This window comes from Dermacentor variabilis, unplaced genomic scaffold, assembly GCF_050947875.1.
Source record: "Dermacentor variabilis isolate Ectoservices unplaced genomic scaffold, ASM5094787v1 scaffold_14, whole genome shotgun sequence".
In the NCBI taxonomy this organism is placed as follows: domain Eukaryota; kingdom Metazoa; phylum Arthropoda; class Arachnida; order Ixodida; family Ixodidae; genus Dermacentor; species Dermacentor variabilis.
In genome coordinates this window covers 9,461,295-9,481,560 of record NW_027460302.1, presented here as the reverse complement: position 1 = coordinate 9,481,560, position 20,266 = coordinate 9,461,295, and the positions used below count along the sequence as shown (strand labels likewise).

The following is a 20,266-nucleotide window of genomic DNA, read 5'->3' as shown; positions in this document are numbered from 1 at the left end:
AGTTATGGCTAAACTATCTACTGCCCTATACAAAAAGCCGATAGATAGATGTCAATATTTGCACTTCGATAGCAGTCACGTTAAACATTGCAAGACTGGCATTCCTTATAGCCAATCTTTACGTTTTAAAGAATTTGTTCTGAGCAATCAGTTTCAAAAGAATCGCGGTACCCTAAAAAACGCTTTAGCCAAAAAAAATTACCCACCACAATTAACTGACGATGCAATAAAACGTGCAGACGTGCATGACCGAAGGACGTTTCTTTGCATTAAGAACAAACCAACTCCCTCACCCCAGACAAATCTTGTCCGAACCCACACTGCGTGTTTGTCCTAACCCACACTGCGTGTCAAGTGTTTCGCATGTATTAAAGAAACACCACAATATTCTAGTGCAAAGTGAACGCCTCAAAAAACATATTCGCTGCTCCGCCTAAAGCAGTATACCGTAAAGCTAGAAATATTCGAGACATACTAGCATCATCATCTAAGACTGACTGCCGTGATGCCATCGGATGCCATCTTTGTCAAAAACCGTGATGTAAAGTATGCCCCTACATGGTCACATCGCAACAGGTTACTAGTACGTCTTCAAACTTTTGTTTAAAAATCAAAGGCCATTTCGACTGCGACACAAGAAACGTAATTTACATGCTTGAATGTACGCTCTGCAAAAAACGGTACATCGGACAAACAGAAAGGCCTTTCAGATTCCGCTTTAACAATCATAAATCGCAAGCTAACACGTTGCCCAACCTGCCCATCTCAAGACACGTGCATTTTCCTGACCACTCATTTGATAAACTGAGAGTCACGTTGCTTCAACCTGCATTTCGTTCAAATTATGATACAGAAACCCGCGAATCCTTCCTTATCTATAAGTTTGATAACGTCGCCTGTCGTATGATTAAATGTGTAGGAAAATTGAGTTGCCTGTCTTTGTCGCCCGTCACTTGTCCCTTCTTCTACTAGTACGTCGCTATTCCCATTTTTCTGTTTCTGCGTTTGCTTAATAACATAGCAGATATTGAGCACATACTGACGGTTTGTTGTCACGTGGCGATGGGTTTCTACAATTCACTTCGGTGCGTTTTTATGCTTTGTATTTTAGATGATATGTTTGCAATCGCCATCGGTCTATACATGTATCAGCTATCCTTTGAACGATTCGGATGCATTTTGTTCGCTCATTTTATTCATTTTGCATGTCAAGGTATCTTCATTTGGTTGATAGGCACATGCATATTAACTGTAATCACACCATGCAATGTATTCTGATGAAGGCTGCACCCTGGCCGAAACGTCAATAAACCGCCTCATACGCGCGTCTACTTCACTGTGAATATATATATATATACATATATATATATATATATATATATATATATATATATATATATATATATATATATATATATATATATATTGTACTGGAGAAGGAAGAGGCGCAGGCACTGCTTCGAGAAAGACGACGACAACGCGTGGTTTGAAGCCTTCTGCCTGTGTTGCCGAAACTCTGTGGCCTCTCGCTACGTGCTCTGCTATCTTAGCGTTTCATCAATTGAGCTATAACGCCTCTCGACATTTGGTGGACGTGCTGGGCCTTTCTCAAACCTGGAACTCCGCAGCCGAACGCTCCCTACCGTTTCTGCCATGCCTCAGGATGGAGCGCAGCCCGATCCTCCCCTGGCACCGCCTGTCGTCTGCTCCGGTGCTCTACGCCAACTAGATCCTCCGGTCTTCAGGGGCAACGACGACCATGACGTGGAGGATTGGTTCTCGTCATACGATCGCGTGAGTGCGCATAATAAGTGGGATGACAAAGCTAAACTGACTAACGTCATCTTCTATCTTTCTGGAGTCGCTAATCTCTAGTTCCGGAATCATGAATCAAACCATTCCTTCTGGACAGCATTTACCTATTGTTTCAAAGAAGTCTTCGGTCGCCCTACTCTGCGCAAACTTCGCGCAGAACAACGCTTGCGTGGTCGCGCTCAACAAAGGGGTGAAATCTTCACCAGCTACATTGAAGACGTAGTTGACCTTTGCCGGCACATTAATCCCGCAATGCCCGACTCTGAAAAGATCAAGAATGTCATGAAGGGCATAGAGGTTGACGCCTTCCAAATGCTCTTGGAGAAAAATCCTCAAACGATAGACGAGGTCATTACACTGTGCCAGAGCTACGATGAGCTCCGTAAACAATGCCTTACCACGCGCCGAGCTGCCGTGCCCGACAACACGGTTTCGGCTTTAACTGACAGTTCCAGTGCTGCTCCCGCCCACTCTTTGTTCCTCAACCAAATCAAGCAATTCGTTCGCGAAGTCGCCCGCCAACTGTCACTGCTGCGTGGTATCCAGTCGTCTGAGTCCTCTTTGTCCCCCGAACTACGACGCGTCATCCATGAACAAGTGAGCGACGCACTACCTCTCGCTAATCAGCCACCTTCAGCGACGGTTCCGCTCACGTACGCTGCCGTCGTCGCCAAGCCAAGACCTTCGCCTGAAGTTGCGCACCACACGCCCACAACCGGCTTCTACGCCTCGCCTTCTGCAGCTGCGAACTACTTCCCAGAGGCGGCTTCTGCGCGCCTCCACAGCCCCTACGCCCAGCTTCGAACTGTGCACCGTCACCTAGGCCCCCTGTTGATAATTCCTGGCGAACCCAAGAGAACCGGCCGATCTGCTTCGCGCGTGGCTTCCGGTTCTGCTTCGCGTGTGGTTCTGCCGCCGGCGAGGTTACTATCCTCTTGATACTACGAGACTTCGAGGGAATGCTCCTGATTCCAAATCGCGCTATTCACCACCAGTTCCGCACTTGGCTCCTTCATCTCCTGTTCCCCAAAGCTTCAACACTCGTCGGTCTCCATCTCCTCGTCGATGTTCCCTGTCCCCCATCGTCCGCCGCCCTTCAGCTGTGGAGGAAAACTAAAAGGCGCAGCTCCGGAGGCAAGAACTGCGATCTCTTCGAACTGCTCAATCCCTCGTTTATTCCCTACGAACGTCATTGAAGATTTTGGCGAAGGTATCGCCGTTCACGCGCTTGTCGGCACGGGTGCCCCAGTGTCCGTGATTGCCGACCAGCTTCGCCGTACGCTCCGAAAAGTCGCGACGCCGTCTTCTGCCATGTCGCTATCCACTGCAAGCGCTGAGCCAATTGAGCCCTTAGGAACTTGTACCGTCCGTGTCGCCATACAAGAGAGTTTATACCACATTGAATTTGTTTATCTTCCCCGCTGCTCTCATGCCATAATTCTAGGATGGGACTTCCTCTCATCTCATCACGCTATTATTGAATGTGCCCGTGCAGAACTTGCGCTGACTCCATTTTGCGGCAGTCTTTCTGAAGATTTGCCTCCACCTTCTGCTCGAGTGTTCGTCGCCACCGCCACTGATATCCCTCCTTTGTCTTCCGCCCTTGTACCCGTTTCCTGTGCTGCTTTCTAAGATTCCACACTTCTTTTCACGCCATCTCAACTTGCTGCACGCCGTCATCCCTTCTTGCTTCAATTTGCCCTCCTTCCCTTTCGCCAGGGCTCCAGCGCACTTTTACGTTTCGAATCCGTTTTCGTGTCCATCAAGCTTACATCATGGCGAGTTCCTCGGTTTTGCTGAATTCAACACAAGCTCTGTTTACGATGTGCCTGATGACTCTCCCTGTCTCTGCGCCTCCGCCTGCATGTGACCAAGAGTTTGCTCCGTCTATCAATCCCAACCTCCCTCCGAGTCAGCGCACGCAGATCGTCGACCTCCTTAACCGATTTCGGACTTCTTTCGACCTCCAAAAACAGTGTTTAGGCCGTACCTCCACAGTCGTTCATCACATCGACACCGGCAACCACGTGCCGCTACGTCAACGTCAATACCATGTGTCCGCGACGGAGCGCCGTGTCATCGATGAGCACGTAGGAGACATGCTCCAACGCGGCGTGATGCAGCCATCACACAGTCCTTGGGCTTCTCCGTTAGTGCTGGTCAAAAAGAAAGTTGTGACAATTCGTTTTTGTATGGACTTTCGACGACTCAACAAGATAACCCGGAAAGATGTCTATCCTCTTACCCGTACCGACGACGCACTCGACTGCCTCCAAGGCGCTGAATTCCTTTCCTCCTTAAACTTACGATCCGGTTTTTGGCAAGTCCCGGTGCCTGATGCAGACCGTCCGAAAACGGCATTTGTTACGCCTGATGGCTTACATGAATTTACCAGGATGCCCTTTGGCCTCTGTAATGTGCCTGCAACTTTTGAAAGAATGATGGATAACATCCACCGGGGCCTCAAATGGCAGACATGCCTTTGTTATGTCGATGACATTGTCATCTTTTCCCCGGACTTTTCTTCTCACCTGTTCCGACTCAAACGCGCGCTGACTTGCCTTGCCAATGCTGGACTCTAGCTCAACTTGAAAACGTGTCGCTTCGCCGCCCGGCAGCTGGTCATCCTTGGACACGTTGTTTCGAAAGATGGTGTGCTTCCAGATCCAACGAAACTCCACGCCGTTGCCGAATTTCCACGACCAAAGACCACAAAAGAACTCCGCAGCTTCATCGGATTATGCTCCGATTTTCGTCGTTTCATCCACAACTTCGCCACCATAATAGCGCCTTTGACGCAGCTTCTCGCGGGTAAACACGACCTCTTGGCATGGCCGCCAGTTTGCGATGCCGCATTCCCACACAGCGCCGTCTTCTAACCTCACGCCGCACACTTCGACATTTTGACCTCAGCGCACCGACACAAATACACACGGATGCCAGTGGCGTCGGCATTGGCGCTGTTCTTGCACAACGAAAGACTTGCTTCCATGAATACATTGTTGGCTTCGCTAGCCGCGCACTCACGAAAGCGGAAGCAAACTATTCCGTTAAAGAAAAAGAATGCCTGACTATCATTTGGGCCATAACTAAGTTTCATCCTTACCTCTACGGGCGCCCGTTCGACGTCATCACGGACCGCCAAGCACTCTGCTGCCTGTCGTCCTTGAAAGATCCTTCAGGTCGCCTCGCTCGACGGGCGCTTCGCCTCCATGAGTATGATATTAGAGTGCTGTACCGCTCAGACCGTAAACATTCGGACGCGGATGCCTTGTCTCGCACCTCAGTGTCAGGTCAGCCCAATTATCAGAAAGTACGAATATGCGAGTCCTCCCTCACCGCCACGGATATGCTTTCGGAGCAGCAGAAAGATCCGTGGTTTGTTGCTATGCTGGATTTTCCATCCGACCCATCAGCGCCTTATACTGACCGTGCATTGCGTCGCTAAGCACACCACTTCTCTATACGTGACGGGCTCCTGTACCGCCGTAACTACCTCTCGGGCGGGCGCAAATGGTTACTCGTGGTTCCTCGGCATCTACGTTCGGACATATGTGCAGCGTTTCACGATGATCCGCAATTCACACATGCAGGAGCACTAAAAACACACGCGCGCCTGCGAATTCGTCATTACTGGCGCTGGATGTACCGATTCGTCCGCTCCTGCCTCGCTTGCCAACGCCGCAAGAATAACCCTCATGCCTTAAGTGCTCCACTGCAACCATTGCCTTGTCCAGGACGGGCCTTTGACCGGGTCGGAGTTGATATTTATGGGCCCCTTCCGAGTACTTCAGATGGCAACCGCTGGGTGATAGTGGCGATAGACCATCTCAAGCGTTACGCGGAAACTTCGCCTCTACCCAACGGACTTGCTGAGCAACAGAGGTCGCGTCTTTCTGTCTGATGTTATAGAAGCCCTGCTCAAGGAATGCGGCGCAATTCACCGTGCTACTGCATACCACCCGCAAACTAAAGGCATGACTGAGCGCTTTAACTGCACTCTTCGCTATATGTTAGCCATGTACGTTGCATCTGACCAAACCAATTGGGACCAAATTCTACCCTTCATGACGTACGCTTATAATACCGCCACACACACCACTAAAGGATTTTGCTTGTTCTTTCTTCTTTACGGACGCGAGCCTTCCAGCACAATGGACACCATCCTTCCGTATCGCCCTGACGCAACGAAAGCTACTACCCTATCCGAAGCTGCTGCACACGCGGAAGAGTCACGAAAGCTCGCCCGCACATTTACTTCGGAAGATCAGCAGCGACAGTAGGGACGGAAGCACCTTCGGGATATTCCCTCCTCTCCGGCACCCTATGCCCCTGACTAACTAGTCTGGTTGTGGGTTCCTGCTATCAGCCCTGGACTTTCACCCAAGCTTGTTTCCACGTACCAGGGTCTCTACCGTGTCGTCAGTCAAACGTCTCCTGTGAACTATTTGGTAGAACCCCTTGAGCCACCTTCCGATAAGCGCCGCTGAGGGCGCGAAATCGTGCACGTTCAGCGGCTCAAGCCATACTTTGATCCACCTGTGCTATCTTGCCCGAAGGTCGCCGAGACGGCTCCTGTGCTCCGGAGAGGTAATTGTACTGGAGAAGAAAGAGCAGCAGGCACTGCTTCGAGAAAGATGACAACGTGAGGTTGGAAGCCTTGTGCCTGTGTTGCCGAAGTTTTGTGTCCTCTCGCTACGTGCTCGGCTATCTCAGCGTTCAATCAATTGAGCTATAACGCCTCCTGACAATATATATATATATATATATATATATATATATATATATATTATCATCAGCATGGTGACGCCCACTGCAGCACAAAGGCCTCTCCCATACATCTCGAACTAGCCCGGTCATGTAAGAATTGTAGCCATATCTTCCCTGCAAACTTCTGAATCTCATCCGCCCACCTGACTTTCTGCCGCCCCCAGCTACGCTTCCCTTTCCTTGGAATCCTGTCCGTAACCCTTAATGACCATCGGTTAGCTTCCCTCCTCATTACATGTCCTGCCCATGCCCCCATTTCTTTTTCTTGATTTCAACTAACATGTCATTAACCCGCGTTTGTTCCCTTACCCAGTCTGTTCTTTACTTATCCTTTAACGTTACAGCCACCATTCTTCTTTCCATAGCTCGATGCGTCGTCCTCAATTTAAGTAGAACCCTTTTCGTAAGCCTCCACGTTTCTGCCCCGTACGTGAGTACTGGTAAGACACAGCTGTTATACATTGATATCTTGAGGGATAATGGCAACCTACTGTTCATGATCTGAGAATGCCTGCCAAACGCACCACAGCGCATCCTTATTCTTCTGATTATTTCAGTCTCAAGATCCTGATCCGCAGGCACTAGCCGCCCTAAGTAGATGTATTCCCTTGCCACTTCCAGTGCCTCGCTACCTATCGTAAACTGCTGTTCTCTTCCGAAACTGTTAAACATTAGTTTTCTGCAGATTAATCCTTAGACGCACCCTTCTGCTTTGCCTCTCAAAGTCAGTGAACATGTATTGCACTTAGTCCCCTGAGTTACTAAGCAAGGCAATATCAACAGCAAATCGCAAGTTACTAAGGTATTCTCCATTAATTCTTATCCCCAATTCTTCCCAATCCAGGTCTCTGAATACAGTGAACTCTCACTTCAGTGAACTTCAACGGACCGAAGGAAATAGTTCACTTAACTGAAAGTTCACTAAACTGAATATTCACTAGACCAACATAAGACATGGCATACAGAGTCAAAAGTTTGAAGTGCAATTCATGGAGCAAAACACATGACATCCATAGTGTTAGAAATGTGTGAACTGGAATTTGTACTTATTAATAAGTACAAGGTTCATAACAATTATAATGCTGCCTTTCTCACTTAGAAAAAAAATATGTAATCTTCTTCTGCACTTGCACTTTTAAAGCACAGGAAGTAACAAAACTCTTCAAAGAGTCAATGTTTTTGTACACTTCTTCTGGCACAACTTGCTGTTGAGACACAAAGTCTCTCAACATTCCAGCGTACCCTACAACCTCAGCTAGAGTTATAGGGCTTGAAACTGGCTCGGCAGTTGCCTCTCCTTCGTCTCTTCTTTGTGTTCTTCGCCTCTTTTTCGAAACAGACGACGACCATGCCACGACAAGCCCGTCGGAAAAGAACACACACCACGTGCTTTGTGGTGTGACAGATCGCCGCTTTGTTCTGGCGGCATTGTAAGCCAGCGATCTTACTAGGTTCATGGCCACCGAGATTACATGCTTGCTCGTTTTGTGTCGGCGATCTCGGAGGCCCTGCCTCGTTGCCGTTCGTTTTCCACGCCGCCATCTAGCCCCAGGGGCCCTGTAGTGCCAGCGACGTTACATTGCCGCTGGAGCGGCGGTTTGATGAGGGCAGGCATCGATTCTGATCGTAAAAATAAGCCTTGGTCCTCTGAGCAAGTTCGGTAAACTGAAATATTGACTGTTGGAAATTCGTTTAAGTGAAACATTTTTGCATAGAATCTACGAGAAAACTGCCGGGGATTTTTAAAAAGTTCGTTATTCTGAAATATTCGATAAACCGACGTTCGTACAACTGAGTTTACTGTACCTCCTGTAAACACGCTGTGAATAGCATTCGAGAGATCGTATCTCTCTGCCTGACTCCTTTCTTTATTGGGATATTATTGCTTTTTTATGGAGGACTACGGTGGCTGTAGGGCTCGTCTACAGCCTGATTCCGTAATGGCTCCATGACTGCTGACGTTTCGACTGAATGAAACGCTATCTCGTAATCAATGAAAACTATATATAACGGTTCGTTATATTCCGTACATTTCTCCATTACCTGATTGATAGTGCAAATATGGTATATTGTTGAGTAGCCTTTACGGAATCCTGCCTGGTCCTTCGGTTGACAGAAGTCTAAGGTGTTCCTCATTCTATTTGCGATTATCTTAGTATACATTGTAGGCAACGGAGAGTAAGGTGATCGGTGTGTAATTGGTCAAGTCCTTGGCGTCCCATTTCTTATGGATTAGGATTATGTTAGCGTTCTTCGAAGATTCCGGAATGCTCGAAGTCATGAGGCATTGCATATACAGGGTCGCCAGTTTTTCTAGAACAATCTGCCCACCATCCTTCAACAAATCTGTTACCTCATCCTCCCCAGCTGCATTCCCCCTTTGCATAGCTCCCAAGGCTTTGTTTACTTCTTCCGGTGTTACTAGTGAGATTTCAAATTCCTCTAAACAATTCTCTCTTCCATTATTTTCGTGGGTGCCACTGGTGCTGTATAAATCTCTATAGAACTCCTCAGCCACTTGAACTATCTCATGCACATTAGTAATGATATTGCCGGCTTTGTCTCTTAACGCATACATCTGATTCTTGCCTATTCCTAGGTTCTTCTTCACTGCTCTCAGGCTTCCTCCGTTCCTGAGAACATGTTCATTTCTATCCATATTATAGTTCCTTATGTCAGCTGTCTTACGCTTTTTGATTAACTTAGAAAGTTCTGCCAGTCTTATTCTAGCTGTAGGGATAGAAGCTTTCATACATTGGCCTGTCTGGATCAGATCTATCGTCTCCTGCGATAGGTTGCTGGTATCCTGACTAACGGAGTTACCACCGACTTCTATTGCACACTCCTTAACGATGACCATAAGACTGTCGTTCATTGCTTGAAAACTACGGTCCTCTTTTAAAGTTAAAGCCGAATACCTGTTCCGTAGCTTGATCCGGAATTCCTCTAATTTCCCTCTTACCGCTAACTTATTGATTGGCTTCTTATCTACCAGTTTCTTTCGTTCCCTCCTAAAGCCTAGGCTAATTCGAGTTCTTACCATCCTATGGTCACTGCAGTGCACCTTGCCGAGCACGTCCACATCTTTCATGATGCCAGGGTTAGGGCAGAGTATGAGGTTTATTTAATTTCTAGTCTGGCCATTCGGGCTCCTCCCCGTCCACTTTTGGCTAACCCGCTGGCGGAAGAAGGTATTCATTATCCGCATACTATTCTGTTCTGCAAACTCTACTAATAACTCTCCCCTGCTATTCCTAGAGCCTATGCCATATTCCCGCACTGACTTGTCTCCAGCCTGCTTCTTGCCTACCCTGGCATTGAAGTCGCCCATCAGTACATTGTATTTTGACTTTCAGCATCGCCAATTCCACGTCTTCATCAAAGCTTTCGACTTCCTGGTCCGCATGACTGGATGTAGGGGCGTAGACCTGTGCGACCTTCAAGTTGTACCTCTTATTAAGTTTCACAACAAAATCTGCAACCCTCTCGGTAATGCTACAGAATTCCTGCATGTTACCAGCTATATCCTTATTAATCAGGAATCCGACTTTTGGTTCTCGTTTCTCCGCTAAGCCCCGGTAGCACAGGATGTGCCCGCTTTTTAGCACTGTATATTCTTCTTTTGTCCTCCTAGCCACACTAAGCCCTATCATATCCCATTTACTTCCCTCTAATAACACTGCTAGACTCGCCTCACTAGATAACATTCCAACGTTAAACATTGCCAGGTTCAGAATCTAATGGCGCCCTGTCCGGAGCCAGGGATTCTTAGCACCCTCTGCTGCATCACAGGTCTGACCGCCGCCGTGGTCAGTTGCTTCGCGGCTGCTAGGAACTGAGGTGCGGGGTTTGATTGTTGTATTCATATAGGAGGTTGTGGCCAAGTACTGTACCAGGGTGGCTAATCCTGCTCTGGTGAGAGAGTGTGTTACCGTTTCTGGTCACCAGGATCAGGCCACACTCCAGGCCTGTTTATGCAATTTTATCAACACGCGGCATTTTTTCTTTTTTTTATTCCGGTGCAAAATTGCGCGGCACCGGGATTCGAACCACGGTCCTCTTGCACGCGAGGCGGATACCCTACCTCTTCGCCACCGCAGGAGTTGTACGTCTCATTTAAGCTACAGTGGTGCCTTCTTCAATCAGTCAAGGTCCACCAATCTGAGCTCGGTTAAACCGCACAGATGGCACCCAACTGGAGAAGCCTGGTGGTCTATGACCCGCACATGAGTGGCCATAAATAATAGAGGAGACAAAAACATACAAGTGTTTCAATTGTTATTATTATTAGTAGTAGTATTACAGACTGTAGTGGTACAACATTTCTGGGACAGCAATTTCAAAACACGTCATACAGCCTCCCGAAGCCTGCGTAGTTCCATTCGTTTTAAGGTGCCGCGCTCCTCAACAAGGCATGGGGAAGCCAGGCGCTGTGTTTATGTTCCCCAAATTTTTAATGACTTACCAGAGGAAATGTTTTCCGCAACATCAAAAAAAGTACTAAAAATCATGGTTCACTCATTGTAACACGGTTCCTATATGCCTGAAATATGTTCATGATCAGGCACGAATTGTTAAAATACTGTTTCTTGCTCTTTATTTTTCATTTCTTGTTGATGTTACTTTTCCTAACTTTTTGCACGTTGGTCAATATTGATTTCATGTTAGTATTGTGTTGATATATTGTGTTTAGATTATGCTCATATTTTATGTTATACTGCACGTCCGTCTGCCGACTTTGCCGGGCCAAGTCCCTCAAGCCACTAGAGGCTTTGACAGGCCCGTTTCATTGCCCTGTATACGTTATGTGCAATAAAAGATTTATTATTATTATTATTATTATTATTATTATTATTATTATTATTATTATTATTATTATTATTATTATTATTATTATTATTAAGAGGGTCCCCGTGCGGACGGTCGTTGCGAAGATATGCAATTCCCTGATATAGTGCTAGACTAGAAGAAAAGAGATTAAAAGAAAGAAAAAAAGGATAGCAAAAAAAGGAAGTGAACAGGGGATTTGAACTCGCGACCTTGGATGTTGCCCGGAGACATAGGTCAGTCGGTTGGTCCGTCAGGCCCAGGTTACATTGAAGCGGCATCGCTCCTGTCCAGAGCCTCGTACTTACGTGGAAAGAGACTGATGTTGTCCTCGATGGTCGATTCCGAGTGACTAGAAAGCATACTTTCTTGATAAAATGGTTGCCCGTGGATGACAGGGAACTCGAGCGCCTCTAGAAATAGGAAATGCTTAAGCAGGTGCGAGGCGCACGCGGCACGCTTCGCGTGGGAAGCTCGCCCGAGTAACCATCAAAGGAGTGCTCCTCACGAGAGCGAAATACCTTTGTCTAATTATAATAACCCTAATATGACTACTTTGAAAAAGAGAACGGCCGTGAGTGAGATTTCGCTGTCGTGAGCCGCACTCCTTGGGATAGTTACACGGGCGAGCTTCCCACGCTAAGCGTGCCGCGCCCGCCTCGCACCTGCTCAAGCTTTTCCTAGTCTGTTGAGACGCTCGAGTTCGCTCGATTCAAACTAAATAATGTCTGCGCAACCTTGGGCGATCGGAACGCACGTGATCTACGCCTGCCGGCAGAGAAAGAGGCTTTGTTCAGGCCACAGAGCTCGATGTCTCAGTAAGGTGCCTGGTGTAGCCTCATGCGGACGCCATCCTCATCTTTCATCACCATCATCATCAGCCTGGTTACGCCCACTGCAGGGCAAAGGCCTCTCCCATACTTCTCCAACAACCCCGGTCATGTACTAATTCTGGCCATGCCGTCCCTGCAAACTTCTTAATCTCATCCGCCCACCTAACTTTCTGCCGTCCCCTGCTACGCTTCCCTTCCCTTGGGATCCAGTCCGTAACCATTAATGACCATCGGTTATCTTCCCTCCTCATTACATGTCCTGCCCATGCCCATTTCTTTTTCTTCATTTCAACTAAGATGTCATTAACTCGCGTTTGTTCCCTCACCCAATCTGCTCTTTTCTTATGCCTTAACGTTACACCTATCATTCTTCTTTCCATAGCTCGTTGCGTCGTCCTCAATTTGAGTAGAACCCTTTTCGTAAGCCTCCAGGTTTCTGCCCCGTAGGTGAGTACTGGTAAGACACAGCTATTATATACTTTTCTCTTGAGGGATAATGGCAACCTGCTGTTCATGATTTGGGAATGCCTGCCAAACGCAACCCAGCCCATTCTTATTCTTCTGATTATTTCCGTCTCATGATCCGGATCCGCCGTCACTACCTGCCCTAAGTAGATGTATTCCCTTACGACTTCCAGTGCCTCGCTGCCTATTGTAAATTGCTGTTCTCTCCCGAGACTGTTAAGCATTACTTTAGTTTTCTGCATATTAATTTTTGGACCCACTCTTCTGCTTTGCCTCTACAGGTCAGTGAGCATGCATTGCAATTGGTCTCCTGAGTTACTAAGCAAGGCAATATCATCAGCGAATCGCAAGTTACTAAGCTATTCTCCATTAACTTTTATCCCCAATTCTTCCCAATCCAGGTCTCTGAATACCTCCTGTAAACACGCTGTGAATAGCATTGGAGATATCGTATCCCCCTGCCTGACGCCTTTCTTTATTGGGATTTTGTTGCTTGCTTTATGGAGGACTACGGTGGCTGTGGAGCCGCTATAGATATCTTCCAGTATTAACGCGATAGCGTTAAGGAGCTGGTGTCGCAGAAAAGCCGGTGTCGTCGGCGGCGGCGTCCGCGGCGTTGGCCGTGAGCGATAAATCACGGCAGGCACTTCATAAATAAAAAGCAACTTCCAAGATGGGCTGGGTGGGAATCGAACCAGGGTCTCCGGAGTGTGAGACGGAGACGTTACAACTGAGCCACGAGTTCGATGCTTCAAAGCGGTACAAAAGCGCCTCTAGTGAAGGCGGTGTTGCCTTAGATACGGGCTGTTTCTAAGGCTCAGGCGTGCGTCGCTTTCTCAGGCGCACATTTCGTTGTCCCGCCGAACGCTGCGTTGCTCGACGCTCACCGCGTCCGATGGGGGGCGCGTAGTCGCTGCGCCGTACCCCATTGTCTTACACCTCTTGGCGGGTCGACGGGAACGCTGTCGCTTTCCACTCCTGAAGGCGAAGCTTAAGCGTCCTCCAATTTTTTTTACATATGGCTCATCTACACCCTTATTCCGCAATGCCTCCATGATTGCTGAGGTATATATATATATATATATATATATATATATATATATATATATATATATATATATATATATATATATATATGTGACACCGTGGAGCTTGCGCCGGAGTGGTCGTTGACGCGGTCCGCGAGTTCTGTCAGTTTGTCAAGAGGCATATCATCCGCAGATGCTAAAACCACGACAAGTGTCTGAGGCAAGCGTTGCAGAAACAGTTCGCGCAATAGTGGACTCTCGGAGTCTTGGGTACGGTCGCCGAGTAGCTGTCGCATCCGATGTAATAGCTGCCATGGTCGGCGATCGCCGAGTTCTTCCGCGTTGAGGAGTTGCTGCAAGCGGCTTCTCTCGAACACGGTTTTGCGTGTGAGCACTATGGCCTTGAAATGGTCGTAGGGTGCGGCCGGATGTGGGGCTCTCATGACGTCGTCGAACTCATCAGCTACCTCGGAGGAAAGTGCTGAGACGACATGCAGGTACACCATAGGTTGCGATGTGATGCGCCGCAGATCGAAGAGGGCTTCTACTTGCGTGAACCACACGGCGGGATTCTTCGGCCAAAACGGCGGCAGCCGCAGCTGGGCATTGGAAATGGCGTCCACGGCAGCGCTGGGCGCAGGGATGTCGCCTGGCACTGTTGACTGGGGCTGAAGAGCCGGGGCGTCGTTGCTGAGCACTGTAGTGTTCATTTCGTCTTCTATTGCGTGAGCTTGCTACGTCCGGGTCACCAAGCTATAGGGGCGCGAAATGCATCCGCTATAGACAGACGCGCGCAGAGAGAAGAGAATGAACTTTGAGAGCAACCGGCAAGCAGCCGAGCGGCGGTGAAACTGAACCTTTATTGTACGTGCCTTCCACGCCGAGGAGGCCGGCGCCGCGAACATAAACATCTGCTCGTTGTGCAGACGCTCACGGCGGCGGCGGCGGAATCGGATCCACTACAATATATATATATATATATATATATATATATATATATATATATATATATATATATATATATATATATATATATATATATATATATAGGAGCGTTATTTTACAGGGACAGGTTTTCAGGAGGAGTATACGTTTCAAGACAAAGCAAGGCTTTGTTGCGCTAAAGAAGACAAGCGATTTTTCTGTTCGATCTGGTACGGCCCGTCCTCACAGATGCACGAACCCATTTTGAGAAAATCGTGTCCTCACAGAGAGCCCTAACATTCATTGCAAGCGGTACCTATTGGATGCTGTTTAACAAGGAAAACAGCCGATGCTTAGAACATAAAGGTAGCTGTCAAATATTAGGGTGAGTAAATTAAAACAGCAAATACTGAGTGTCGTTCCACTCTATGGATAAGAATGTCCAGCAAAGCTATGCACGTCGGTTCCTTAATGTTGAACTTATAGGCCGGTCACGCCGGCATTGCACTATCTTCGGGATATATCTTCAGGATTTGGGGAGTGTTTAACGTCTCAACCCTGCCGTGAGTAACGACGGCATTGCACAATCTTCAGGATCTGCCCATTTTTTCGGGATCTGACATGATCCTGGGAGAACTATCCCTTAACAGCTTCATCGTAAACAGCATGACGCTATAGCACGCGAAAATATTCTAATAGAGAAGAACGATTTATGACATCCCGATGCACTTACGAATACATCAGGGCATCTGATTTAAACATGTTGGTGGAGAAACAAAGAATAACGAAGGTGATGGAACGACGAAGGCTTTATCGCGAAATTGAGACATTTCGATGGGATGATCATAATAATATTATAACAACTATGCTTTGATGTTTCCTTATCGATGTAGAGAATAGTATGCTCACTTGGTAGTGACGGTGAAAGAATGAGCAAAACCGTGAATGGCGAAACTAGCGTTTTATTGGGCGAATTTGTGGCCTCAAAAACAGGCTACATTCCAAGAGAACGATAGTGGCGAACACAGTCGGCGATCACCGAAAATATGAAATGCCGATCAAGCGCGTCGGCTTTTATATTCAAGTCATCGAAGGTTCCAAGTATATGGGGGTGCCCCCGTGTCTTCCCGAAAGTTCTGCACAATTCTCGTCGCACATGCACTCAGATTACTCAAGCTCCGGTGAGAACAGAACCATCGCTAACATAAGAGAAACTTCTGAATTATGCGGGCGTGTCCAGTGCTGAGCGATAACATTTGTTACAGAGTGAAAAGCGCCCAACCGAAAAAGAAAAAAAAAGTACACGTGTCAATGTCCCCCTTTCAAAAAGCATCGTCCCGATGCTACAAAGAACAGGATAGCGAAAAACGAAAGAACACCTATTAAACAGAAGTAACAAAACAGCAAAGAAAGTCCGAAGTAAGAGTCCAAAGAAGACAGTCAAAACTTTAGCTACGCAAAGTCCCAGAGGTCGTCAGCTCTGGTAGAACCATTATGTCTCACATGGACTACTTCAGGTCGTGCGCGGCGCCGCTATCATAGCGAAATGCCGTTTGGCACGACCTCATAGTCGAGTGCGCCAAGGTGCCATATTATCTTGTAGGGTCCCAAATAGCGACATAAAAGCTTTCCACTAAGCCGTCGTTGGCATATCGGCGTCCACGCCCACATACGGTGGCCGGCATGGTATTCCACATGGCGTCGTCAAAGTTCGTAGTTCCGCCTGTCCGTTCACTTCTGGTTCTTGATGCGCAGGCGGGTGAGCTGTCGGGCTTCTTCGGCGCGCTAGAGATAGGCCGCGACGTCGACATTCCCTTACTTGGTGACGTGTCTGCCATGGAGTCGTCGTCGGGTTGCCTCCGTAAGCCACGTTGAATGCCGTCATCTGTGGTTTTTTTTTTTTTGCACTGCCGTATTCTAAGCAAATGTTACATGCGGGAGCACGGCAGCCCACGTCTTCTATTCGACGTCGACGTCGACATACCTCGCTAGCATCTCGGCGAGCGTCTTGTTACGTCGTTCCGTACGACCATTCGTCTGTGGGTGGTAGGCAGCAGTCCTCCTGTAACTTCTCTGGCTATACTGCTTGATGTCTTGAGTAAACTCAGAGGTAAAAACCGTTCTTCTGTCAGTAATGAGAACTTCTAGCGCACTATGTCGCAGCACAAAGTTCTTGGCGACGATATTAGCAACTCTGTCAGCGCTAAGTTTAGGCAAAGGTGTCGTTTCGGCATAGCGGGTAAGGTAGTTGGCAGCCACGCTATTCCACTTGTTTGCAGATGTTGACATCGGGAAGTGTCCCAACAAATCCATCCCGATCTGCTGAAACAGTCGGCGAGGAGGCTCGACCGGCTGTAGTAATACCGCCGGCCTTGTTGTTGCCGTCTTTCGTCGCTGGCTGTCTCGACGGGCTACGTCGGCGGTCAGGTGCGGCCAAAAGTACTTCTCTTGTATTCTTGCGAGCGTACGGGAAAACCCAAGGTGCCCGGCTTTCTTATCATCCCGTAAGGCATGTCGGATTCAAGGTGCCCGGCTTTCTTATCATCCCGCAAGGCATGTCGGATTTGTGATCGGAGCGCTGCGGGCCCAACGAGAATGTAGTGAGCGCGGTCTGGCAAAAAGTTATCCGCAAAGACGTCGTTTCGTAAGAGAAACGAAGACAAACCGCGCCTAAATGCCGTCGAGATAAAGTCGGTCTTGCCTTGCAAGTGCTCAGCAAGCCTTCTGAGCTCCGCGTCAGCTCGCTGCTGCTCGGCAAACCCGTTTGCACTTGTTTATCTAGAAGGCTTCCTTGTCTTGGTCATTTTGGGGCGGCGGGTCCACGGAAACGCGCGACAGGAAGTCGGCATGTTAGTGTTTTCATCCGGACTTGCAGATTACAGTGATATTGTATTGAAGTCTGAAGCTCAACCACGCCAGACGTCCTGAATTGTCCTTTAAGTTAACTAGGCAACGGAACGCGTGATGGTTGCTGCCGACTTTGAAAGGCCTGCCATATATAAAACTACAATCCTTACCTCCTATAGCTGTCTAAAGCTTTCCTACCGCAAGCGATTTTCGTTTCGCCTTTCGGGCGAAATTGCGACTTTTCTTTTGTTTTTTTTTAACGGAGCTCTTATACGCTCGGTTCTGGCGGTTTGCGTGCATAGGCAAAAAAGATTGCAGACACCCCAGAGCTAAAACATAAAGAAAAAGTGTATCGCTGACGCGGAATATTTGCCTTCCGCATTTGACATCGACCGGCTAGCGTAAGCCATCACCCATTCAGGTCCGTGTTTCCTATGGACTAGGACGGCACCGATGCCTAGGCTACTGGCGTCAGTGTGGATTTCTGGTAGGCGTCCTCGTCTAAGTGCGCAAGTACCGGTGTCGACTCCATGCGTCTTTTGAGTTCTTGAAATGCGTCGGCGTGCGGCGTTTCCCACTTGAACTCGAGATCACATTTAGTTAGATGTGTCGGCGGCACACCGATGTGTGAAAAGTCCTTGGCAAAGCACTTGTAGTCGGCGATGTGTGCCTACAGACTGCCTTCTTGTCAATGGGCTGCTGGAACTTTGCCATGGCAACTGCCTTCTGGAGGTGAGGGCGGACTTCAGATTTGTTGATGACGTCGCACAGGAACAGAAGCTTTTTGGGCAGGACGCTTGTGAATATATGCAAAAAGCCGTTGCGGAACCAGTCCCCCGTAGTCAGGGTCGATTCCAGGTTCTCAAACTAAGTCCTGGAGGCGTCTTCTAAGGCGAATACACATGCCGTAGTTTGTCGTCAGACTTTCACTTGTTGAAAGCAGCGCCCCTTACGTATGTTTTCAGCCAGTTTTCCGGGTGTTCAAGTGATCCGTGGAAGGTTGGCGGCCCCCTGGGTTTTTGGAGAACGATGGGGTAGGCTGCGGCAGCCATTGGGGTTGTCTTGGCCACGATCTATTCGGTCTTCTCATGTAGAAATCTGTGCTCTGTCGGCAGCTGTCGGCTGCCGGCGGCTTGCTCGACGGCCCGGGACGACGTTGCTGTGGCCTTTGTAGTCCGGGTTTGGATAACGCCTTGTCGGAGACCTCCGGTACATGAATGAAAAGCACCTCCACCAGGTGTCATGTGGTAGTGACGGTGAAAAAAGGAGCAAACCTGTGAAGGGCGAAACTAGCATTTTATTGGGCGAACCTGTGCCCTCAAAAACAGGCTACACTCAAAGCACAACAATAGCGGCGAACACAATCGGCGATCGCCAAAAATCTGGACTGCCGGTGAAGCGCGTCGGCTTTTATACTAGAGCCATCGAAGGTTCCAGAGTATTCGGAGGTGCCTGCGTGTGCTTCAGAGAGTTTTAAATGATTGGCGTCGCCTGTGCAATCAGATTACACAAGCTTCTGTGACATCTATTTTCATTTTGTTGTCCTTCCAGTAACGTCATGCCGTCGTCGCCACTCCATGATCGCTGCTTCTTCATTCTCTTGGAGTCATGGTCCTTCTATAATCGTCGTGAATGGCACAGGTGTAATCAAGCGCAACAAATTTATGTTGACCGATGAGGTTCCCAGTGGTTCCTTTATGAATTTATTGTGGCTACACAGCGGGAAGAAACATCAATACGAGGAATAAGGACAAGACGCCCAGTTGTGCGGCATATACTTTGAAATGCTTGCTAAGGAGGAACAACGTTGTTCGCAAACGCCAATGAAAGCACCATCCAGTTCCCACAGCGCGTGGAATTAACTGACTGCCTTTTTGTGTACGGCGCTGGCCCCCTTCGTTACGTACCTCGGATTCGATACCTCAATATGAAAGATGACTCACCGTGTTCCTGCGATGGCGCCTCCTTCGACGCCTCCTTCTGCGCCGTTTTCGTCTCCTTCGGGTGGAACCTGTATGCAGGATGAAAAATTATGTATACTGAATTTTTTCAGCCGCCAGCGCGTTTTTCACGAGCATGACAACCACGAAGTGCACCGAATACACCGCCATCTAGTCAAGAACAATTTCTATGCGATACATATATAGCGATCCTCCTTACAGCAGTATAGCTCGCTTTCGCCTCCGAAATACCTGCACCGGCGCAAGTGCTTTCACAGTATGTGCGCGGCACAAAATCTTGCACTACATGGACACGAATGTAGCCGTGCGAGAGCTAAGGCATGCAATATCTTATTGCGATAGCATTTATAAGTGTATTTCAAGCGCATTTCTGGCCTCGGCGTCGCCGTTATGTTCCGTAAGTCCAACGGCCATAATACCATCGCCGCGCGTCGTATGCTGTATGTGCGAGTGAAAGCACGCGAGTGAAAGCACGCGAGAGAAGTCGACGTCGGAGCTAAATCTGGCGCGCGCGAAGAAAGCGGAGAGCCGACCGTCGCGCTAAAGGCCGCAGAGGGATGGCACGCAAGGAGCAGGGCGGTGTTTTGCTTCGGCAGAAACTGTGCATATCGCGACCGAGCGCATTGGGAACTGAGGATCGCGAATAAATCTCGCACGCCATGCATGGAGGAAAGCGGGAGGCCGTCCGCGAGGGAGTGGGCGGGCAGGGTAGGGGGCTTCTAGTCCTTTGTACGCTCCCGTGCGCCGGATCTTGAAGGAGATCTGCAGACGGCTCATACCTTTCTGCGTGCTGTGT

The 20,266-nt window shown here is 48.4% G+C and overlaps 1 protein-coding gene across 1 annotated transcript in view; it reads right to left on the bottom strand.

Moving 5' to 3' along the window:
* The window catches only part of LOC142567777 (uncharacterized), a 243,824-nt gene that overhangs the window by 63,292 nt on the left and 160,266 nt on the right, over positions 1–20,266 (bottom strand). The window contains exon 5 of the mRNA XM_075677938.1: positions 19,453–19,520. Coding sequence (XP_075534053.1) covers positions 19,453–19,520 — 68 coding nt within the window. The remainder of the gene's footprint in view (positions 1–19,452; positions 19,521–20,266) is intronic.